Source organism: Trichosurus vulpecula, chromosome 6 (genome assembly GCF_011100635.1).
Source record: "Trichosurus vulpecula isolate mTriVul1 chromosome 6, mTriVul1.pri, whole genome shotgun sequence".
NCBI classification, from domain to species: domain Eukaryota; kingdom Metazoa; phylum Chordata; class Mammalia; order Diprotodontia; family Phalangeridae; genus Trichosurus; species Trichosurus vulpecula.
This window is the reverse complement of record NC_050578.1, coordinates 77,987,246-78,012,008: the sequence shown is the minus strand read 5'-3', so window position 1 is coordinate 78,012,008 and position 24,763 is coordinate 77,987,246. Positions and strand designations below refer to the sequence as shown.

The 24,763-nt window shown below is 38.8% G+C and overlaps 2 protein-coding genes across 3 annotated transcripts in view; both read left to right on the top strand.

Annotated features, from left to right (window-relative positions):
- LIN54 (lin-54 DREAM MuvB core complex component) overlaps positions 1-23,711 on the top strand; it is a 72,043-nt gene extending 48,332 nt beyond the window's left edge. The window contains exons 8-13 of one of the 2 annotated variants that reach the window (XM_036764359.1): positions 9,656-9,747; positions 11,081-11,152; positions 12,663-12,765; positions 14,017-14,154; positions 18,331-18,533; positions 21,377-23,711. In XM_036764359.1, the coding sequence (XP_036620254.1) occupies positions 9,656-9,747; positions 11,081-11,152; positions 12,663-12,765; positions 14,017-14,154; positions 18,331-18,533; positions 21,377-21,578 (810 nt within the window). In that variant the 3' untranslated portion in view covers positions 21,579-23,711. The remainder of the gene's footprint in view (positions 1-9,655; positions 9,748-11,080; positions 11,153-12,662; positions 12,766-14,016; positions 14,155-18,330; positions 18,534-21,376) is intronic. The other variant, XM_036764360.1, reaches the window with a different exon arrangement.
- On the top strand, positions 2,289-2,792 carry LOC118853224 (NADH dehydrogenase [ubiquinone] 1 alpha subcomplex assembly factor 4-like). The gene has a single exon (XM_036763226.1). It carries the CDS (start codon positions 2,289-2,291, stop codon positions 2,790-2,792), a length of 504 nt encoding a protein of 167 aa, XP_036619121.1.
- Positions 23,712-24,763: the final 1,052 nt, after the last annotated feature.

The following is a 24,763-nucleotide window of genomic DNA, read 5'->3' as shown; positions in this document are numbered from 1 at the left end:
CCCTCAGCCTCATGTGAGCCGGGCCCTTTGCCAGCTCAGAGCCTCTGCTGATTCCCAGTAGTTGCAGGGCCTTGACCCCCAAGCAATTATATGGGAAATGTAGTTCCGCTTACTAAAACTTACACACAGTCCAGAGTCAAATAGCCAAAAGTCTAGAGTATGTGAATGCAGTTTGAAAGCAGTGAGGCATTATAAAAGTTTAGGTTTTGGGGTTGTCATTATTAATATTAAGGAAGGAAATTTCGAGAATTTCAGAGTACTCTAGAAATAAGGTAAAAGAAAGGAATAAAGGAGAATTTGATGGGAAAATGTAGTTTCCCCTACTGAGTTATATATAGTTTCTAGAGGCAAATTCACGAATCCATCAGATGTGTAGCATAATTTTTGCATTCCTGTTAGCTCAATAAGGTGCTAATCATATTTCCTGTCTTATGATTCTCAGATAAAAACTAAGATGTAGATGATGTTCATGACAGGAACTCTGGAGATATTTTACAACCAAAACATCATAAAACCTACCAATCGTGTGTATTTATATATATGCAATTATATACATATTACTTACATGCTTTCTGAGCTTAGCTTAGGGCATTAATGAAGCTACAGAGTTTCATGGACAAAAACTAGCACCTTACTCCAGATGGCTGTTTTTAAAATGCACATCCTTAATTAGCAGAAGAACTAGGGAAGAGTGTGTTGATCAGTTAATATCTATCATCTCTGTTTCTCTGGTACATAGTAAGCCCTAATAAAATGTTTGTTGACTTAGTGATAGAAACAATTCAAAGCACATATCCTATTGACTAAGCACAAGGAACATTATTGTAATGCAATCCTTAGTTTCATATTGTCACCTTTTTTCTTGATTTCCCCCCCCAAGATAATTTCAACTACTAATTACCCAGTTTATAATAGACATTTCTGTAAGTTAAAGACACATTCATTAATTTTGCTTAACTTTTCTACACAAAGATATATATACTGTTACTATATCTTTAAGAGGCTTTGAAATTTCTGTTTAACTGCCCTTCCCAATGGAGTTAGAGTTTTGAGTCTTAACTTTAATCTATGGGGAATCCACGAGGAGATGGAGAGTTTTGACATTCACTTGTAGGGGTAGCTTCTCAGAGCTAACTGATTAATTACTGAGGAAGAGGTCACAGTTTAATGATCAATAAAAAAATTTCCAAACACAGCCCAAGATCAGAAATATCTAACTCATGTACATTTAAAAAGCCCAATTAAAATACAATTGGGAAATGTTTGGCGAAATAAATAAAAATACAACATAATGTTAATTTGTGGTTTTCTAGGTTGGCATGAGGCCTGCAGGGATCCATTTCTGTTTGTCCCACATGACTGTAGAACTCAGGATGATGAGTATGAATATGATAATGAATCAAGTAACTGGCTGAGTGGTGACACCTGGGGATGTTGTACATAAAAACCTTGCTCCCCTTGGAAAGGGTGATTTTGATTCTAAGAAGGAAATCTCAGTACAGCGTTTTAGACACAAATAAGATTTGGAGCAAAATCCCAACACCATTTGAAGTTCTAAGTCACCCAGGAGGAGAGGGTGGCTTAGAAAGGTCGAGATGCTTGAGGGCTGAGAAAAGACCATTGGTTTTGTGTCACTGTTAATTTTGGAGGGAGATGTTTTGCATGAGTTGTGAAATAAAAAGCCGGATCACAGAGGTTTGAGGAGGGAGACAAGAAGAGAGAAGTGGAAACAATGAGTATAGAGAGCTTTTTCAAAGAGTTTGGGTGAGAAGGGGAGGAGAGGTACCCTTTGAAGGGTTGGTGTGGTTTAGTAAAGGTGTTTTTAAGGATGAGGAAGCCTTGGGCATGTTTGAAGGCTCTGGGGAAGAAAACGACAGACTCCCCTTCGAGAGGGGAGTGGGGGATGAATTGAGGATCTGCTGAAGATGAAACCAAGTGCACATGAAGAGGGTTTGTCCTTGACAAGAAGTGCCAACTCTACGTCAGAGACTGGGGGAGAAGAAGAGAGTGGGAGAGGAAGAAGCCCGTATCAGTGATTTTTTTTCAGCAAAATAAGAGGCAAAGTTCACACCAGAGAAAGAGAGAGAGAGAGAGAGAGAGAGAGAGGAGATAGGGAAGTATGGAAGGCTTTGAGGGGATAAGGGAAGGTGTGGAAAAGCTTCTCTAAGGAATGAGATAGAAAATCAATTAGGGACTCGGTGGCACCCAGCTGGTTAGAACGTTAACTACCCGCCGCGTTCCATGTGCCAGCGGCTTCCCAAGCTAATGCATCATGGTTTGAGGGAGAGATGGGGGCCAGGGTGACCCGCGCTTTCTGGAACTTCAACCTGGATAACTGTGCCGAGAGGGAGATCAGCGAGGTGAAGCCGTCTGCTGCCCACAAGCACCCCTTCACTAAGGCCTTGATGCCAGAGCAACTCAGCCACCATCCAGAACTAGAGGAAATAGTTAAAAGAAAAGATGATAAGCTGCTCACATTGTTAAGAGAAGTATATGTGGAGTCCAAAGATCCTGTTCCACCTGTGCGAGTGAAAGATGCCAGTATACCTCAGTCGACAGAGCTCAGACTTCTAAAAGGCAATCACTTTAACCTCATGACTTCCCAGAACATTCCCAAGGGCAAAATTTCTGTGGTGGAGGCTCTCACACTACTTAACAATCATAAATGTTCTCCTGAAACATGGACTGCAGAGAAAATAGCCCAGGAATATTATCTAGAACTAAGGGATGTTAAATCCCTTCTCACGTTTTTCGTTGCTAAGGGGGATACGTTAGGAAGGAGCAAAATATAGTTAGTCTTTCATGACATGAGTATTGTGGAAGGGTTATACATAATGATACGCTTGTGGCCTATGTTGAATTGCTTGACTTCTTGTGGAGGGTGGGTGGGAAGGGAAGAGGGGAGAGAATTTGGAACTCAAAGTTTTAAAAACAGATGTTCAAAAATAAAAAAAAAAGTTTTTGCATGCCACTAGAAAATAAGATACACGGGCAATGGGGCGTAGAAATTTATCTTGCCCTACAAGAAAGGAAGGGAAAAGGGGATGGGAGGGGAGTAGGGTGACAGAAGGGAGGGCTGACTGGGGAACAGGGCAACCAGAATATATGTCATCTTGGAGTGGGGGGGAGGGTAGAAGTGGGGAGAAAATTTGTAATTCAAACTCTTGTGAAAATCAATGCTGAAAACTAAATATATTAAATAAATTAAATTTTAAAAAAAGACTACAAAAAAATCAATTAGGAAAGATGGCTTTGCTGCGGTGAGGGACAGTGAGGTTGAACACCGTAGATTTGTCGTGTACCTAGTTGGTGTCATTGCCAATCTATCTGTGTTCAGTGGCCTGTGGATATGAGCAGAGAAGCCAGTAGTGGGAAAACACCCACCTTCATTTTTGTCTGACACTAATGTTCTAAAAAATATATATAAATATGCTCATTAATTGTGCATCTAATGTATGAAATTGTGAAAACAAACCCTTCCACCAATGTCTCATCTCAGCATTGATGCAGTTCAGGTTTTCAAAGACATCATCCAGGTATATGAGCTCTGGCAAGTTCCATCCTGCTGGAGAGTCTTGGAGATGTGTTCCCAGTAGGGGATTGTCTGCTTGTCAAGGACCACTGGGCCTGAGACAGGAGGGGCTCATCACCAGCAGGCAGGCCACTGGTGTAATATATTCTTTGGCCATGAATGGCCATGGTCAGTGGCTGAACTCATGAATGAAAATAAAACTCCCAACCTTTCCTCATCCTTTGTAGCCTCTTCCATTTCTGCAGTGACACTGGCTGGACAATAGTAAAGGGAGCAGAGGGTCCTAGAATCACAGAGTCACCACACCTTTTATAACCATTAACTAATTGTTGTTGCTATAGATGTGACAATTGAGTGGACACACTGCTGGAGGAACTGAGTCATATTAAACAACATTGTTACCATAAATAAAATCCCGACTCTAACCCTAAATGCGCTTCCCAACTCCCGAAAGAGAAAAATTAAAGCTAAATGCTAGGGTGGCTCACAGGTTCTCTTTGGTCATAGAAATAAAGTAGTCAACAGTTTTCATGTCTCTGAAGGCAACAATAAGTATTTCATAGAACATTTGATCATTTCAAAATCATTTGCAAAAAGACCACCATGAAAATAAGTACAGCTTTATGAACCAATGTATGATGCAGAGGATAATAAAGTAGAGAAATTCTGGATAGAACCATGCAAGACCTTCCAAACTACATCAACATTTCAAAAAAACTTGGTAATTTCATTGCAAATGTAGGCATAGATGAAGACATTGAAAAATATGTGTCAGGGGTATGGAATGAGAGACCAAAGACTTGTAGCCCCTATAGAAGCCTTACAACTAAACATCTGGAATACTTTGAGGAAATAGGTACAAAGTTCTAGACGTGGCAGGCACTGAATAGCATTGGGGGACAAGAAGAAACCGATTAAACTGATGAAGAGGAACAGATTTCTTAGTGATATGAAAATCATTCTTGAAACAGCTTATGCAGTAAGACAGATCAGCTTTCCCCCATTGGATCGTGAGCTCCATGAAGGCAAGGACTATCTTTTGCCTACTTTTGTGTCCCCATTGTTTAGCTCAGTGCCTGCCGCATAGTAGGTGCTTAATAAATGTTTACTAATAGATTGAACTTGTGAAAGTAGAGCTAAAAATTAAATTTAGAAGAAAGAATTAAAATGAGAAAAAAGAGGTATACATTTAGAACAATTCCACCCTGACCTAATTATACAAGTTTTGATGCAAAATATTGGATAGGAATGGACATTACTGATTGGAAACATTTTATACAGAAATTTGATTGCCATCCTATTGGAAGCACATTTCGTTAGAGTCTGCACCCAGGGAATCTTTTTAAAGGCAGATATTTAACCAGCTCTTCAGTTATAAAGGACATTTTTATTCACACAAGAAATTACAAATTAAACTTAATTTTGGGGGGGTAGTTAACAGCTAAACTTTACATAAACAGTATGAGACACAAATTAACCAGATTATTTTGGCGGGGACATTGGGGCGCACCAATCCATCCAAGATGAGAAGAAAATCAGAAAGCTGATAAGTAATTTTTACAGCCAGTGTCTCTGATAAAGGCCTCATTTCTCAACTATATAGAGGACTGAGTCAAATTTATAAGAATACAAGTCATTCCCCAATTGATAAATGGTCAAATGATATGAACAGGCAATTTTCATATGAAGAAATTAAAGCTATACACATATGAAAAAATGTTCTAAATCACTGTTGATTAAAAGGAACCTGCGGCCTCAAGGCCCCATCTGGCCCTCTGGGTCCTCAGGTGTGGCCTTTTGATGGAATCCAAACTTCACAGAACAAATCCCCTTAATAGAAGGGTTTGTTCTGTAAAACTTGGACTGGCATTAGAGAAATGAAAATTAACAGAGTACCACCTGTGGATGACTACAAGAGGCTAAAAATTATATTAGTCCAAAACAACAACCCACTCGATTTGCTTACTAAACACATAGAACAGCCAAAGGCAACTTATTTACCAATATAAGTCAGTTATGAAATCTTCTGGAGAAGGAAGGTGGGAAATGGTAAATACTGCCACCTAAAACAGAGAAGCCTTGAACAATAAAATTCATTTGAAGAAAGCTTGTCAAGAGACTAATTTAAGCAAAGACACCCTGAGGGCTTCCAGTATTAAAGGTAGAAGGAAAACCACAAACCTACAAAAGACATAGAATGATTTGTGAGAATTTTTATAATAAGCTTTAAAAAAAAACCCATCAAGGACAATGAAGACACCACCCTTGTACATGCCAGCCCTTAATGTGCTTATGCAAGAGGCAGACATGGCCTTGAAGAGAACAAGGATAGGAAAAGCAGGTGTGCTTGATGACAGTTCACAGAAAAGGAGCCTCCTGGAGGGAACTCTCCATGTTCCGTTACCAGCCCTGCTTGGTTTTGACTCCATAAGAACCTCCTGCCTCCCCCAGATAAACTGATCACGTGAAAACTGATTGCCATACTGATTGACTCAGTTTTTGATATTCATCACATTCTCACCTCCCTCAGTTGCCTTTCTTCTTTTTGGAGGTCTGGAGGGTGGAGCAGTAAACTCCTCCGAAAGCCTACCTTTACACAGGGCTCTGAATGCTCAGCACTTTGCAAAGTACTCCATTCTCCATCAGCAGCTCTTCTCAAGAACATCATGGTTCTGGTGGCTTAGCATCGTGTCTGGCACATAGTAGATGCTTAATGTTTATTGAAATGAATTGCATTGGATTGGAGGCAACAAAGTTGTGAAGTCATTGTAGAGTTGATTCTCTAAGATATGTAAAGAAGAGAAAGACATAAAGGCTATCAAGAAAACCAGCCTTTATATAGTTATCCTTTCCACATTGCAACTTTCCCCATCAATCATGGATGGGCAAAAGAAATTAAATGGGAATTTTGTAAAAGCTCCAGAAGACACAGAAAACATTTAGAAACTCAGAAATGCATGAAACATGTCTATGGTATTGTATAATATCAACACGTTTTATCTTTTTGTTTGTTTTTTGAGGAAGGCAGGGCAATTGGGGTTAAGTGATTTGCCCAAGGTCACACAGCCAGTAAGTGTGTCAAATATCTGAGGCCGGATTTGAACTCAGGTCCTGACTCCAGGGCTGGTGCTGTACTCACTGTGCCACCTAGCTGCACCAGTGTTCTGTCTTAATACCATAATAATTCAGACTTCTTCTCTGGTATTCTATTGGTAATTAAGGAGGGCTTTTAGCACTTATTCAATCAAGTGTCCTTAAAGAGTTTGGCCTTTGTTTCCTTGATTAAATTAGGAATCCTTGATGACTTCCTTGCCTCAAGGGAAAGCCTAGTTTACATGGGTTTGAGTGACATGTTTGTGACATCAGAGGCTTTTAGACCATGTGGGTTTGTCGCATTTTTGTGATGCTTTTAGATCACGTGGGTGAGTCGCATGTGTGAGTCACCTTTGACCCTGAAAAAGATATATAAACCCAGAGGTTGGTGTTCTCCCTTGAGGCTCTCGCTCCTGGAGGAGTGTTGGCATGGGACTCTGGGCAGCCGCTCTAAGAGCCTCCCAGCTCGTCAACCCAGATGTTGATGGTTTCTTGGTAACTATGAATTGTATTTGGTCTGTTTATAATGTATGTTTGTGATTTGTTTGTATTTGCTCTGAAGTGTAAGGTCCTGGCTTTTTCCCCTGAACTAAGTGAATGATATTGGTATGTTGGATTGAAGTAAGATTGTTAACCCCCTAACGTTACTTTCCTTAGTAAAGCAGATCAAAAGAACCTGTGCTGGCAGTGTTCTTGTTGTTGGGCTTGTGTTGGTCTTTCACCCCCACAGCATCTGCTAGCTGATTGTTGATACAGGTATGAAGGGAGAGACAAGAAATTTTAAGTGGATTTTCCAGATTGCGGGGGTGTCACATCCTTAACCTCCATGATGTGGAAGGGATAACTGTACCTGTTTTCCAATCTGTGTGAAATTTTAACTAATGTAATCTCTATATTCATCAAGAGTATTCTTGGGGGGTGTCGGAGCCAAGATAGTGGCTGGAAAGCAGGGACTTGCGTGAGCTCCCCCCCCAGGTTCCTCCAAACACCTATAAAAAATGACTGTAAACAAATTCTAGAACTGCAGAACCCCTGAAATAGCAGAGGGTTGAATATGAAGGGATAATATCTAAAAAAAATAAAATAAAATTTAGGGATGAGAGAGAAATATATTGAGAGAGGGAGAAAGGGAGACATAGAATGGAGTAAATTATCTCGCATAAAAGTGGCAAGCAAAAGCAATTCTGTAGGAAGGGAAGAGGGGGCAGGTGAGGGGGAATGAGTGAATCTTGCTCTCATCAGATTTGACCTGAGGAGGGAATAATATACACACTTAATTGGGTATCTTACCCCATAGGAAATAAGGAGGAAGAACATAAAAAAGGGGGGATGATAGAAGGGAGGGCAGATATGGGGAGGAGGTAATCAAAAACAAACACTTTTGAAAAGGGACAGGGTCAAGAGAGAAAACTGGATAAAGGGGGATAGGATAGGAAGGAGCAAAATATAGTTAGTCTTTCACAACATGAGTATTGTGGGAGGGTTTTACATAATGATACACATGTGGCCTTTGTTGAATTGCTTGCCTTCTTAGGGAGGGTGGGTGGGGAGGGAAGAGGGGAGAGAATTTGGAACTCAAAGTTTTAAAAACAGATGTTCAAAAAAAAAAGTTTCTGCATGCAACTAGGAAATAGGATATACAGGCAATGGGGCATAGAAATTTATCTTACCCTACAAGAAAGTAAGGGAAAAGGGGATTGGGGCGGGGAATGGAGTGAGAGAAGGGAGGGCTGGCTGGGGAACAGGGCAACCAGAATATATGCCATCTTGGAGTGGGGGAGAGGGTAGAAAGGGGGAGAAAATTTGTAATTCAAACTCTTGTGGAAATCAGTGCTGAGAACTATAAATATTAAATAAATTAAATAAAAATAAAATAAATGCTCCCAATTAATAATAAAAAGTGCAAATTAAAACAAACAAAAAAAAAGAGTATTCTTGGTCAAGGTATAAGCAGTATTCCCTAAAAGAACACCTCTCCACCATCATATAGTTCACTGAGAGAATACCAGATCCTATTGTATTATTTATTGATTATAGAAAAGCATCACATTGGGGACAGCAAAACTCTGCCTTCAAGGGTCTCAAAGAAGCATACCTACATTGACATCACATCCCATGCATGTGTTACAGTTACTTGAAATCGAAGATAAAGTAACAGCTGTGTTAAACCCTCTCATCATTAATATTACGTAAGGCATAAAACCAGGAAGACATGCTTAGCAAAGGTTTTTGACCTGTCCTGGGAGAGATCTAGCACAGTAGCCAAGTTGGAAAGAGATCCTCTGTAGATGATGTTTTTCACACGGCTCTGGTAACATCAACCATTTCCTGGTTGAAATCTATCACCATTTAGAAGAGTTTGACCTATGTCTACCCAGAAAAATCTTAAGTGGATGAAGATTGTTGGACAATATACAGAACTTGTGTGTATACACTTCTTGAATGGACAGTGTCAATGAACAATCATTTGAGCCCAGGATATTGCAAAGTTTCTCTAATGACCCCAGACTTCTCCCTGATACATTAGGACTTAGCCTTTTATGACCATTATTTTCTGGAGTTATTCTGTCACTGCAAGATGTGTAACACTAACGTCTCCAGCAAAGTAAGAATGAGTATCAAGCCAAGGCAAAGCAAGGCATATATATATTGGCTGTCAGTAGGCTGGAACCTGTTATAATAGGCCTTCATACAGTTGAAGCAGAAGAAAATATCTAAGAAACGTGTGTTCAAAAAAATGGGCTGGTCATTTGGTAAGCGAGAGGGATAACCAACAGACAGTGCTTTTGCCCCTTTGGCATCTTGTGATGTCAAAAGAAATTGGGGCAGTTCCCCAGCTTGTTGTATATGTGGAGACCCCTGACAAACCAGAGAGTCCAAGGAAGGGCAAGAGTTGGACTAAATGGGTGGCAATCTGCATCACTAGAGGGAGAACTTATATCAGAGAGATCAAGAATCCACTTGAGTATTGAATTAATTTGTTGTTCATCCTTGTGAGTTTGACAAATCCTCCTCATTTTGTCTTGTTAGCTACAGCAGTCTTCATATGTGTCTATAGCAAGCAACACTAGTTTTACTGGGACATCTAGTATACAGACCCAGGCAAGACTTCCATTCAATGGGTGAGTATCCAGAAAAGAATGACCTGTCTTTAGGTGAAATTTAGTATCTATTTAATGTAACAATTGATACATCAAGACATAGATCAGTTGAGGTAGTCTACAAGCATTTGATAAGCACTTAGCATGTGCCAGGCACCATGCTAAGTGCCAGGGTTACAAAGAAAGGCAAAAAGAGAGAGAGTGTGTGTGTGTGTGTGTGTGTGTGTAAACAGGATCTAAAATGTCTGTATCCCATAACATGGGAAAACCAAAAATTTTTGTACCATTGTTTGTTAGGTTATTGCAGGCCTGCACAACTTGTAGCCTGCCAAAGGATTTCGGGCAGCCTGTGAAAAATGTAGAGGAAAACATCCTCTACAGGTTGTGCAGCCCTGGGTTACTGTATTACTAATTAGGCTAAGATTTGTTTAACAGTTTCACATGCCCTTTTCAGTTAGGATTTCCCAATATGTAATCAAAAAAGAAAAGCACCTTTTTATGTGGTCCAGTCCCCCTTTGAATATTTTCTCTTTGGAGGAAAGTTTTCATGATGCTAAATTTAATTTCTTTCCCTTTCTTTGGTCAGTCTCCAGAACTCTTTTTCTTTGGATTCTTCATTTTCATACTGAGCTTTTCCCCATGTTACTTAAAAAACACCCAGAGACACGCAGTACCTCCTTTTATCAAGGACCATCTTTAGAGTCCAGTGAAATTGAAAAATAAGACAACCCTATCTCTAACCTAAGAGTTCAGTTAAAAATTATTAGTCACACAACAGAAAATGCCACATTTGGGTCTCTCCATATTTCTTGAAAGAGAATGCTGTTACAGGGGCCTGGATTTTGCCTTTTCACTTATATACAGTCTGGTCAATACTATATTTTAGAGAATTCTAGCAATCATTAGGCCTTATTTTAGTTCTGTAAAAAAAAAAATCAGAAAATACTGACATTTAAAGATTATTTTGCCACGGTTGCCTAGTGTCACAGATGGATGATAATTAGATAAATCAAATTGCTTTTTCTTCAGATTGTCTTATTAGATTGGTTAAGTGATATACACACATACAAATACACGTCAGTGATGTTTGGTGTTTTGTTGTTGTTGTTGTGGACACTCTCTTTCCAATTTAGTCAGTGGTTTTTGAGAGTTGTTGAGGAAAGTTTTCTTTTGCCAAGCTGGCCATATGCCTCAGTGAACTTAGTTTTACTGTTCTTGTATAACAAACATATATGTAGGCCTTCCCTCATCCTTTTCCATCTTAAAAGGATACATTAGAGCTTATGCTTCCCAGCATTGCCTTTAGTAACTCTGGGCAATAAGTATAATAAACTATTTACCATTTCTTGTTTAGGATAATCTCATCAGAGTCTGCAAATCGGCCCAGAAAGCCCTGCAACTGTACAAAGTCACTCTGTTTAAAATTGTAAGTGTGTGCATATATGAATTTGGGGATGGGGTTGGAGGGTGAGTGGGAAAGTCAGTGGTTTTCATTTGAAGCAACCAGTAAAGTTTCCTAAAAATAATACTAACTTAAAATTCTTGCTCACAAATCTTCTGACAAATGATTTTTAAGACATTGTCATATAAGCTTATGCTTTCCCTCTTAAGTGTGGTGATGGTATTGGTATTTTTTCCATAAAATGAAGTTGTCATGTGAGTGATTTTCATAGTACTAAAATTTGAGATCACAATAATATTAACAACTAACATTTATATAGTGCTTTAAGATTTTCAAAACACTTTACATATATTATCTCATTTGATTCTAACAACAACCCTGTGAAATGTTAGCAGCTTCATTTTACAGCTGAAGAAACTGAGGCTAAGACAGTTAAGTGACTTGCTCCTTTCCACACACCTGGCAGGTGGCAGTGGCAGGATTTATACCCAAGTCTTTCTGACTTTTAGTCCAGAACTGTTTCCTATTCTATACTGCTTCCCAATTATTTGGCACCAAATAATTAAAGGAATTGCTCTTGTTAGCATACAGGAAGAATCTATGTAGCAATCTTGTGTGTATTTCAATGCCCTAAATTTGATTAATTTTTTCCAAAATAGTATCTCAGCAGTTCCCTGTGATGGGTTAATCTGATAATATATTATATGCCTAGTACATCCTTTGTGCTTCTCCCCCTTCTTAGAGGGACAGCCTTTTTCTACAGTAAATACGTCTTAGGTACATGTAGATGCTAAAGAGGCTAGGAAGTACTTTCACAAAACTTCATTCAGGTCACTGTGACCACTTGTCATAAAAATTTCCAGAAGCAGCAGAAAATGGTACTGAGCTCACTTGGAAGTCATTTATCCAGGAAGCTGGCTTAAGAGATCTCTCTTCTACTAATCTCCTTTTCTTCCATTTTCTCAAGTGAGATGATGTGACAAGAGACTTTCTACCTACTCTGATCAAGAGAAGAGGTGAAAAGGGCCTGCCTGAAGGGCCAGGGAACTTCTTCCTTTGATCTGGTAGTACTAGCAGCCCAAGGCTACTTGCTCTAGGGAGCCCAGCAGCCTCTGGGAAAGTGAAGGTTCTGTCTTGTGTTGAAGTAGGCACAGAAGTGCAATGGAGGTATTGAAGTCTGACTCCAGCTTCTGTCTCTTTATGGAAACTTGCTGATAATGCACAAGCAGGTATTGAGCTCAGAGAGCACAGTCAGACTTGCTCTTAGGCTCGGCTCAGAGTTTGAGGTGACCAGATGGCCTTGTGATGTGAGCACTTGCTTGAACTGAGCTACTAGGCCAGAATTCCATCAGCTTTGAAGGTTCACTGACTTTTGAGGTTTGAGTACATTTCCATAGTTAATTATGCTAATTCATTAACAAGCAGCTATAAATATTTTTCGTAAAATGGCTAGTTTATATCTGATTAAAGTAATTCTAGTGTAATCAAATTCCAGTAAATTCATGGGTTATGTTTCATTTTTCCCACTTTTCAGATACTGTGATTGCTTTGCAAATGGTGAGTTCTGCAACAACTGCAATTGCAATAATTGTTTTAATAACTTGGAACATGAAAATGAAAGGCAAAAAGCAATAAAGGTGATTATTTCTTTATTTCATTAAAATTCAAAAACAGTTGATTTCATTTTTATAATGAAGCCCTTAACCTGTAATTAACAGAAGCCATGAGCATATATCAACAAAGAGTAACTGAAGATGTCTACATGTAACATAATCACTTTAACTAAACCCTTAAGTTATACTATAGTTTGGAGATTCAGAATTTTATGAGAAGATGAATTTCGGGTGACATTGTAACGTGGAAGGTATTATTTTATGGTTTTTGAAACCACAGCTACTGCAGTATTTTAAAATAAATTTTTATTGACAAACTTGTTTTTCCGTTGCATGTCCTACCCTTTACCCCTTTGGTTCCCAAAGAAACATCACTTTTAACAGTGGTGGGGATCCTGCAGCCTCAAGGCCACAGGTGGCCCTCTAGTTCTCAAGTGTGGCTTTTTGATGGAATCCAAACTTCACAGAACAAATACCCTTAATAAAAGGGTTTGTTTGTAAAACTTCCCAGTCAGTCAAAAGGCCACACCCAAGGACCTAGGGGGCCACATGTGGTCTGGAGGCCGCAAGTTCCCCACCTCTGCCTTATAGTAAAGAATACAAAAGAAGAAAGAAAGAAATATTTCCCAAATTAACTAATACATCGTCAAAGTCTGACATTGTATTCTGTGCTCCACATGGTCCTCTCACTTCTACATCATCAGAGTAGAGGGGAATTCCTTTTTATATCTCTTCTTTGGGGCTAAGCATGGTCAATATCATCAGGTCAAAGTCAGTTTGGGTTGTTTCAGTGTTGTTCTTTCTTTGTTGTCATCAGTGGGTTTATTGTTTTCCTGATTCTGCTTACTTCACTTTGAATCAGTTTGTATAAATCTTCCCAAGCCTCTCTTTATTCATCATATTCATTATTTCTCACAGCATAGTAATTAATGTTCCATTATATTTGTGTGTGTGTGTGTGTGTGTGTGTGTGTGTGTGAGAGAGAGAGTGTGTGTGTAGCAATTCCCTGACTGATAAGCACCTACTTTGTTTCCAGCCCTTTGCTGCTATAAGAAGTGCTGCCCTACATGTCACATGAGTGTACAGACCCTTCCTTTTTGTATCAATCCTCTTGGGGTGTGTACCTTTCAATGGGATCTCTGAGACAAAAATGTGTGGACCTTGTAGTCACTTTCCTGGAATATTTCCCTGTTGCTTCCCAGAGTGGTTGCTCCATAAACAAATAACTGCAGTGTGATTCCCAGTTCAGTAATGCTTGTTGTTCTCTTTTGATAGGCATGCCTTGACAGAAATCCTGAAGCGTTTAAACCCAAGATAGGGAAAGGAAAGGAGGGAGAGTCTGATCGCCGTCACAGCAAAGGCTGTAATTGTAAACGGTCAGGATGTCTTAAAAATTACTGTGAATGCTATGAGGTAAGCATACCATCCTTTTCTGTAGATTATTTTAAAGTAAGCACAGTTTTTAATACCTGCTTATGTGTTATAGGAACAGTTTTAACTGACATTTAATCTTTTTATCTTGGACATTAGATAGTATTTTGGTCTCTTAAGTAGCTAATTAACATCTGTGACTATAATGTAATTAACACTCCAGATACTTTAAGCACTATATCTAAAGTTTGCTTAGCACTACGTGGCTCTGGAATAGTGACATTTCATACTGAATTAATTCATTTGCACTTGATTAGCATGATCTTAAGATAAGATCAAGCCTTGAATTTGGAGAGTTGTGGTTTTATAATAGCATATTATTAGCTGATGCCCTTTGTGGTACTCATAAATTCATATTCTAGATTCTTAATTAACTGGTGTTTTTGCAAACTAAAGGAAGGGAAATTTTAAAGGGCAGCAGATATTTACTTTAATGTCATCTTTTTCCATAGTTCCCAACTTGTGGGCTAGGACTGTGAGCCAGAATTGTTTCAGGTGGCCCAGGAATCCTATGCGATTCATAAATGAGCAAATAGGACTTCCACAGGCTGAAGTCCACAGTTATATATAAAATTGTTTTTAAATATATACATGCATACACATATACATACATGTAAGTGTGTGTATTATTTTTATACACACACACATATATATCAGTGATTGTGATTAATCCAAGTGGAGGAGCATCATGATAGAATGGAGAGAGCTTGAAGTCATGAAGACCTAGATTCGAATCATGCCTTTGTACTCTTCTGCTTAACCTCTGTGAGACAGCCTCTTCATCAGTAAAATGAGGATGCTGATTGCATTGACCTCACGGAGTTAAAGCAGCCGCTGTTATGGTTGTTACCTGAACACTGTCTTCTTTTCTTAATGGGGTTCAGCTAGAAACAGTCCAGTGAAAAGTCACTCACCTGCCTTTGTTCTTGTACATCTAATGTTCTTTGGATTACTGCACAGGGGGGTGATATAACTCTGTTTTGGAACTGAGGAAGTATGAAGGATCAGTCCTATTCTGCAAATTCTCTGAAAGCATCTTGAGCATAATTCAAAAATGGCAGACACCCGGACCTCACCTTGCTTCCTGTGTTGGCAATCAGAATGGGCTCTTAGCACTCAGTTCAGCCAAGTGCCCTTGAAGAGTTTGGCCTTTGTTTCCATGATCAGATTGGGAGTCCTTGGTGACCTCCTTGCCTCAGGGGTGGGCCTATTTTACGTGGGACATCAGAGGCTTTTAGACCACGTGGGTTTAAGTCGCCTTTTTCGGAGTTCTGACCCACAAGCAGAGATGGCACCAGTGACTCTGGGCCAGCCCTTGTTCTGAGCTCCCAGGCTAAACTTAGATGTTGGTAACTATGAATTGTATTTGGTCTGTCTGTCGATGTTTGTGATTTGTTTGTATTTTGCTCTGAAGTTCACGGTGCTGGCTTTTTCCCCTGAACTAAGTGAATGGTATTTGTATGCCGAATTAAAGTAAGCTTGTTAACCCCTTCACCTTGCTTTCCTTAGTAAAGCAGATCAAAAGAACCTGTGCTGTTGGCAGCTTTCTGGGTGCTGGCTGTGGGTGGATCTTACACCCCCACAGAAGCTGCTAGCCGGATTGTGGAAACACTTCCCCATGCCATTATTCCTTCCATTAGCATCTCTTTGGACACGTTTTCATTCTACATAGTTGGGGGGATTAGGAAGATATCATGTGGCCACATCTTTTTGAAAGTGTTGTTAAATGTGAGAGCAGGGCTCTGCTGGTGGCTTTGGGCTCCATCTCCGCTGGCAATGATGCTCTCCTTCTGGGTGAGTTTATTTGTGGAATTCTGGAGGATGTTTTGGGCTTTGTAGTGGTCATGCAGAGACTTGTTGTTTGTGAGTTTATAAAGGAGAAAAAGCTTCTGTTATGTAATTCTAGCCACTTCATCATGTCTTTCCAGGTATCCGGTAGATAACTAAAATCTTACAACCTGCATTGATAGGTTGCATGACTTCTACCACCTTATTACCTAATTGGCATCGTTTGATAAGTCTATTGTCCTTAAGAATAAGAATAGCTGTTCTTTCATTTTAATGGCTATCATAAGATCCATCTTCAAAAACAAATCTCCGTTAATCAGCCATTTCTTTGTTAACATATTGTTGCCTGAGTTGATGGGGATGTCACCTTCTAATACCCTTGAATTGTGCTCCTGGATATTAATATTTCATAGTTTGTGCCTGTGATAAATTATTCTTGGTATCATTTGACAGGTCCAGTGGCATATACCTATTTCAGACTTTGTTGTTGGCTTTGTGAAGTGAGTCTGTTTGATACAAAAGCGTTTCTTCAAAGTTATTTTTACCATCATTAACCTTTTTGAACGTGTTGATAAAAATATTGACAAATCCATTTAAAAAGCATCGTGGAATTCATAGCTCTTTGTCATTCTCCCAATCACTATATACATTATCATCAGGGTCCACAAATCTTTTTTATGTTAAGGAATACTCCAGTGATCTCTTTATAAGAATAAATCACATTCTTTTGGTTAACAAATTCTCCCTGAGATAAATTCTTTAGACATTTAAGTGAATAAAAATTTAACTGACATCTAAGCCATTCTTTTTTGTTTGTTTGTTTTTTTGCCGGGGAGCAGGCAGGGCAGTTGGGGTTAAGTGATTTGCCCAAGGTCACACAGCTAGTAAATGTGTCAAGTGTCTGAGGTCGAATTTGAACTCAGGTCCTCCTGGCTCCAGGGCCGGTGCTCCACTCACTGCGCCACCTAGTTGCCCCATCTAGCCATTCTAAGAGTGGGGTGGGGGGAGGGAGGTGTCAGTGAACAGAGGGTTCACCTACATAAAAAGGTTAGTAACCACTGCACTGTTGAGTTATTAGAACAGGAACAATGTTGTCCATTTCCCCCAAAAAAGTCTCGGTCTTCACTCAGTCCATCACTTCTCTATGAGCATATTGGTTTCACCATGAGGCCTCCATACTCAGCCCTGTATCTGTGACCTGGAACTGGATTGTGAGCAGCTGAGCTGTTAGTTACTAGCTCCTCCTTAACCCCGCACAAGTTTAAGCTGCCCCCTGCTGGAAATGCAGATTCCTGGCTAGATCCTGTCCCCAGTGTCCACAGACCTCTCTGTCTCCCCATGCCAACCTGGGCTGTAAACATGACTCATTGCCTTGGATTTCCCAAACAAGACTTATTCTGAAGCACTTTCTACGTCTGTTTGGAAGTGGTGTTGGTTAGAACTCAGATGTCCCTTTTCCTGCTGCTCCCTCTTCTGTGCATTTTTAAAAAATGTTCCATTGACCCTTTTATTTTTGGCATCACGGTTGCTTCTTTTCCTTCTTCCCATTGAAAACAAGAAGGGGAGGGGCAGCTAGGTGGCACAGTGAATAGAGCACCAGCCCTGGAGTCAGGAGGACCTGAGTTCTAATGCGGCCTCAGACGCTTGACACATACTATCTGTGTGGCCTTGGGCAAGTCACTTAACCTCAATTGCCCTGCCTTCCCGCTCCAAAAAAAAGAAAAGAAAAGGAAACAAGAAGGAGGAAGGGAGGGGGATCCCCTGTAACATATAAACATAGTCAAGTAAAGCAAATCTGCACAGTAGCCATGTCCAGAATTGCCTCTCTTTTTTAAATTTTGTGTCAGTCCCCTCCCTTTGAAGAGGTAAGTAACATGTTTCCCCTTTCTGTTGGGAGGTGGGGAATACTCTCTTCCTTACTCCTCCAGAACTATGGTTGGTCATTGTGTTGATCAGAGTGCTCTAAAAGGCAGTCCGGGTCCCCACCTTAGATTCTGGTTCTTTTGCTTTTTCCTTATACTCCCCCTTTGGGGGATCAGAAAGTTTATTGGACTTGCAACTGTTCCTTCCCTGGTGGGCTTCTCCTCCATGCCCCCTCCCCACCTAGATTCCCTGGTAAATTTGGTCTGGAGAGCTTCGGAGCCTTGCCAAGGATCACCCAGCTAGTAAATGTCTGAGGCAGTGATTCAGGGAACATTTCTTGTTGTCTGGGTAGCTCCCCCCACCTTCATATCTTGAGTGGGTTTAAGCTGAGAAGTGTCTATATAAGCAGATTAAAATAAATACCTGATTGTAACAATCCTGTTTACCAATTTTTATTTCTGTAAAATTAATGCTACATCCTTAACCTTTCTTTATTTGATCTTTTAGGCAAAAATAATGTGTTCCTCAATATGCAAATGTATTGGGTGTAAGAATTTTGAAGAAAGCCCCGAGCGAAAGACCTTGATGCACTTGGCAGATGCGGCTGAAGTAAGAGTCCAGCAGCAGACGGCAGCGAAGACCAAGTTGTCCTCCCAAATCTCGGACCTGCTCACTAGACCAACACCTGCCTTAACTAGTGGAGGGGGGAAGTAAGTTCAGTGTTCCTTCTTTTGGACTGACTTGATAATAAGGAGGGAAGGAAAGTAGCGTTTGTGAAGTGGCAGCATTGCTGAGCGCTTTGCAAACGTTCTCTCCTTTGATCCTCACCCCAGCCATGGGAGGCAGATCCTACTATTATCCCCACTTTACAGCTGAGGACGGTGAAGCAGACAGAGGAGCGCAGTAGGCATTAGATATATGTTTACTAATTGATGCCTTTCCTGGCAGTTCTGAACATCTGTCTAGTATAGTACTTGGCACACAGCAAACACCTCCTAAGTGTGTGTTCACTGACTGGTTATCCCATTCCTACTCATTATTATGGTTATTAGTTGGTATTTCCCTCTTATCATATACTCCTTTAACTTTTTGTCTCTTAGCTTCCCACCCCCATTACTAAGAATAATAAGCATTAGTCTGGGGCTTGGCCCTCTCTTGCCCTCTCCTCCCCTTTGGCCAAGGGTGGGCTTTGCGAGTTAGGAAGGGTACAAAGGACTTTGCGGTACCAGTGGCAGCTGATGGCAGTGTCTGCTTTCAGAGCCAATTGTAGCTGGCTGCATTTTCATCATGCTTAAGGGGAGCTTCCCCCCTCCCCTCCAGCACACTAGGATGGCAGAAAAGGTTTACTCCATGATCCCACTTGAGGGAGTGTCACAGACTGGGGAGTGGGAGATGGTGGACATTTTGTACCAGCTGTTCCAACTGTTACACTGTAAATATTTAAGGCTGACTAAAATGATTTTCAGCTGATAATCCTGGCAGGGTGTCAGAGGTTGGGTATAGAGCTTCTAAACCTTTCTGGTATCATAGACCCTTTCGGCAGTCTGGTGAAGCCGATGGACCCCTTATCAGAATCACATTTTTAAATGTATCAAATAAAATACATAGGGTCACCAAGGAAACCAATTATTTTGAAGAAAAGAAAAAGTCATTTTTCCCCTTTCCAAGTTCATGGACTCTTAAGAACCCTTCAAGAATCATCCCTGACCCTCAGAGGTACCGAAGAATTCTTGAGGGGGAGACGTGCGGCCTCAGGTTCTGCCTGTTCCGAGCTTTTGTGGGCTTTACCGTGGTCAGTAGGGGAGGTGACTAATATTTCTCCTGCTTTTCTAGAATTGTTTGTGAATATTTTGTGCCCTCACATGTAGCCAGGTTTGTTTTAAAAGGTGCCAATCATCAGTGTATATTTCTTTCTGTTCTCCTCCTAACTTTTCTAAAATTCTGTTCAGGTCATTAACTTGTTTCTTGATAGTTTTTTTTATTATATTTGTCTAGATCTGACAAATTGCAATACCTGTTTCTGTTAAAAGCATTAAAAAACCAGGAATGAATATGTCTTGCAATTCATACAGCCACACCCCTAGTTCAGGCCCTTATCACTTCTTGCTTTGGTTATTGAAAAAGTCTCAAAGTCTCCCAGCCTCAAGTCTGTCCCCACTCCAGCTGTTGTGCTTTGAAAGCCTAGATCTGGCTGTGTCACACACACTGCTCCCCACCTACCTAGTGCATGCCAGTGTCTTCCTGTCTCCCTCAAGTAGAGGCATTCAAAGCTTTTAATAACCTGGTCCCTTCCTGCCACTACTGGGCATAAATCTCATTTTCAGTCATGGTCAAGAATTTGTTTTACTTGCTGCTGCTTATTGGCCATAAGGGACAGGAATTTAGTCATGGTGATACCTAAAAAAGAAAAAAGTTAAAAGCATAAATGAAATATTTTACAGATACACAGAAGAGAGCAAAAGGAAGTTCAGAGAGAGACACCCACCAGCAGGACATCTCTGGAACAATTGTTATGAGCAGAATAATCAAAAATTAAAATCCTGAATATAAAGAAATCTTGAATACAAAGAAATAAAGTTTATTATATTAATAGTGTTCTGTTTTTAACAAAACATTTCATTGCCCATAGTTGTAATATGAAACTTCTATATTATCAGCACTTCCTAATTTTAAACGATTTAGAAAGATAATTAAGACTTCCACTAGGACTAAATGCCTTAAACCTTGTTTGCAGATTGTTACCCTTTTCCCATAGCTAATATTCATTGCATCTCATGCCCAGCAAGGCCTGTTGGCTTTGAAAGATCAATCGGGGTCTCTGTTGTTTTTCAGCAGGCAGCCTGTATTTAAGTCCTACTGTGTGCCACACACTGTACAAAGCAGCAGCTAGCCTCTATTTAGCCTCAAGAAAAACTTAGGAACATATCAGCAAAATTAAAGGCCAGTGTTTGACAAAGCCCGGATTTGTGGTGGAGCTCAGTTTGTTTGCAAAGCAGCTCTCATTTTTTCCCCGCAGTTCTGGGTTGGAACTTGTGATTTCATAAAGAAAAGACACTGAAATGTGTAAAACTCTCCTATTTACAGATAGTTTGCCAAAAAAAATGTTGTTATGCTCCTAATTGTTTTCTTGACTTTAAAATTGAAAGGACTTTTTCAGTGTGAGAATTTTTCAAAACGTGAAATTGTTATGTCTGTTATCTTTCATTCATTCAACAAATATTTGTTTTAAATAGCTACTGTCTCTCTGCACAAGCCTTCCCTCCGTGATTCTTCAAGACAGAACCTGTAACTTATTAATCATTTATAGCTTCCGTGCAGGGCAGAGAATAGCAATTAGAGAATCAATTGATCATACCTGAATCACTAGTTTTCATCTGAAATATCAGGTTCCAATGCTGAACATAATTTGATCTTTGATTCACAAGTTACTTCAAATGCATTTGTTTATTGTCCTGATAACGTGCAGTTTTATTCATTAAAAGAAAATTTCAGTCAAGTGTTAGACCAAGCCTATTGTGTGTCATTACCGATGATTTGTTTGTTGCCATTTCAGATTACCATTTACGTTTGTGACCAAGGAAGTAGCGGAAGCAACGTGTAACTGTCTTCTTGCCCAGGCAGAGCAGGCGGACAAGAAGGGCAAGTCAAAAGCAGCAGCTGAGCGGATGATCCTGGAGGAGTTTGGACGGTGCTTAATGCGCGTTATCAATTCTGCAGGAAAGGCCAAGAGTGACCCTTGTGCCATGAATTGCTAAGTCTTGCACAAAAACTCAAAAATGAACAGTGAGGAACACTTAAGACAAGGGACACGCAGAGAGAAGAGCGTGACTGCATTGGGAATTCAGTGCTTATTTTCAAAAGAGCTAGGATTCATAATACTGAAAAAGAAGACATTTTTAATGAGGAATTAGTTCTTTAAATTAGGTAAATCTACTTAGAACTCTCTGATTTTGAATTTTTCTTGTGTTATTTTGCTTTTGAATTTATTGGCTTAAGTTTCTTAGAATTAGATTGTCATTCTGATTCTTTTACCTGAAGAGCATTTATAAATTATCTGTTATTTATGGTGGAAAGCCTTGCATTACTTTATTCAAGTGGAAGCTGAAGAAATGTTGGCGAGAAACACTTAATTGGTTAAAGGCTTGATCTTAAAAAATCCATGTGAACTAATTCTCAAGAAAAATACTCAAGAAATATTTTGTTACAGGAATGTCAGCACTATCTTTTAAAAATTTACTCTTTAGGATGAAAAGAGGAGTCATGCCCTGTTGCCACATTTTAAGTGTGAGAAGGATAATAATCCACAGGCACAGCTTTTGAAATGAATATTATTTTGTTTTTAAAAAGATCTTATAATGTATTAATAAAAATTGTAAGCTAAATATCCGAGGACGGGTAATATATTTCTGTATAATGGGACTGATTAACAAGTGCTCTGGGATTGCTCTAGTTTCTTTTTCAAAGTGGTGGTATAGATTTAGAACACAAATAAATGGTCAGAAAGTTTCCTAGATATTAAAATGGAAATACTAGACATGATTAAAAGTAAACATCTGTTAATGTTACAGAGTCATCTTTACTGTATTTATCAGGTATATCATTTGTCGAGGGTTCGGCAGATCTAGATATCAAAGCCATGAGAGCTGGTGAAATCTGATCATTTGTTTTTTCTCTGTGGAAAGAAAACTTTTTGAACCCTGATCTGTGAATCTGGTTTGATTTACAGAAGTGTGCCTCCTAACAAAGCTATCACAATGTTTGCTTCTTTTAAAAGACAAATTTAATACGACATGTTTTTATCAAAGATGTTCTAGTGCATTGGTAAAGAATCAGAATTATCCAAACCAAATCTGTCATTAGGAGATGGTAGTGTGATACGTGAAGGTCTGATTTTTTTCATAGAATTACTAAAAACATTTTCTGTAACGCAGAAACCTTTATTTAAGGATATGATTCAGTAGAGCTCTAGGTTTTATGAAAAAGAAATAACCATGTTGGAATTCAGCCATTTTTTTAGATATCTTGCCTTCTTGGTAATTATTACATGTACATGATTGTTATATTTCCCACAATGGAATTTGTAGCATGTGTGAAGTGCGTACATATGTGTGAGCATGTCCACTCAACAGGTAGAAGATAGACATTAAATAATCCTTAAGGGGAAAATCCGTTATTCATTAAAGTATCTTCTTTTTCTTATTTGGACTTTCAAAGTAACAGTGCAGTAACTTTAAATGTAGATAGTACAGCTATCTTAGCACATCAAACCTAGTATGTTCAGTTAAAATTTGTATAAATGTAAATTAGTGTAAGTGGATAAAATAATACCTAATCAAGTTATTTTTAAAAAAATTACAGCAATTTTTTGTCTACAACTAAACTTCTGTGTTCATTTTGTACATATTCTGTGTTTAATTCTAATTGCACCTTTGTGATGTGTATTTATATATACTGTATGCAGAAAATGTTTGTGAAATTTGGTTTATAATTGTAGATTATGTATGATGGCACTGTTGAGAATGTTTTTCTTCTAAAGAGTTGAAGGTGCAATCGATTGCTTTTAGTTTCTCTGGTTTTTCAACAAGCTATCAAAAGTATTAAGATTTTTTTTTCCTCCCCATATAGTACTTCCTAAATGTTTTCCTTTTGTATTTAGCCATTTGCATCAAATCTCTCAACAAGATTAATAATCACATTCATTCAATTATTTTAAAAAGAATATTTGGGGTGGGCTGGGTATATCATTTTCTAGTTCTATTTACATCCAAAAGTAGAGAAGAATAAATTTATATTTACTAGAGCTATTCAGAAAATACACTTTTCTATATTGTAAAAACAAAGCAGCAAGATTAAATCATAAGGAAAAATAAACATTTATACTATTCTGTAAAAAAATTGATTTTGCATTTTTCTTTAGTTTCTTTAAAAAATACTATATTTTTATTATACCTGGCAATTTAATAGGTAAGACAGCTTTAAAATATGTCGTTGACATTCATTAAAAGTAAAATTAGCTTTTACTTTTTAAAAGAGCCCACAAGTCAAAATTTTGTCACTTTGCTTCATTCCTTAAATCAGATTGATTGTAAAAATGATGGTCATTGTCTTTTTTTTCTGGCAAAAGTTCGTGATTTTAGTGTTTTCTAAATTGTGATAACCTTATAATAAGTACCTTTTCTTGATACCCTTTTCTCTCATGAGCTTCAGTACCTTCTCAATATCTTTATGATGAAAAAGTTAAAAGAATTTACATTTTTTACCTTTAACATACCAGTGGCTACAAAAGACAAATCACTGCTAAAGCTTACATTCTTAAGAGTTATTTCATATTCACTAACCATATGGTTTCGTAATAAATTGTATCATTATGTTTCCTGAACCTTGTCTTCCAATTTCCTTAATTAAGAGAGAAATATGTAATTTTGGTTGGGATGATAGACAATGGTTCAAATGATTTTGAAGTGTATTTAATAAGCATATGGGGTATTTTTTAAGTACCTAAATTTTCCCTGGAATGATATATTTTATTAAAAGACTTAAAAACCTTTTAGAGTTTCATTGCATAATGCTGTTAAATTAATTTGATAGCAGCACTATTCTATAAATTTTAATTTGGAGCTGAAACATTAAGCACATCATAATGATTCAGTGAAATACAGCTTGGCATAGTGGATAGAGGCTGGCCTTCTACTCATTGAAGTGAGCCCAAGTCCTTAAGATTTTTACAATAATAACTTATTTTTATTTTTTTCCTTGTAACAAATATGCATAGTCAAGCAAAACAAATTCCCACTTTGACCACATCCAAAAAAATAGCTGTCTCAGTCTGTACCTGGTTTCTCCATGAGTCCACTGGAATCATGACTAGTAATTGTGTTAGAGTTCTTAAGTTTTTCAAAGTTGTTTGTCATCACAATGTGGTTTTTATTGTATAAATTGT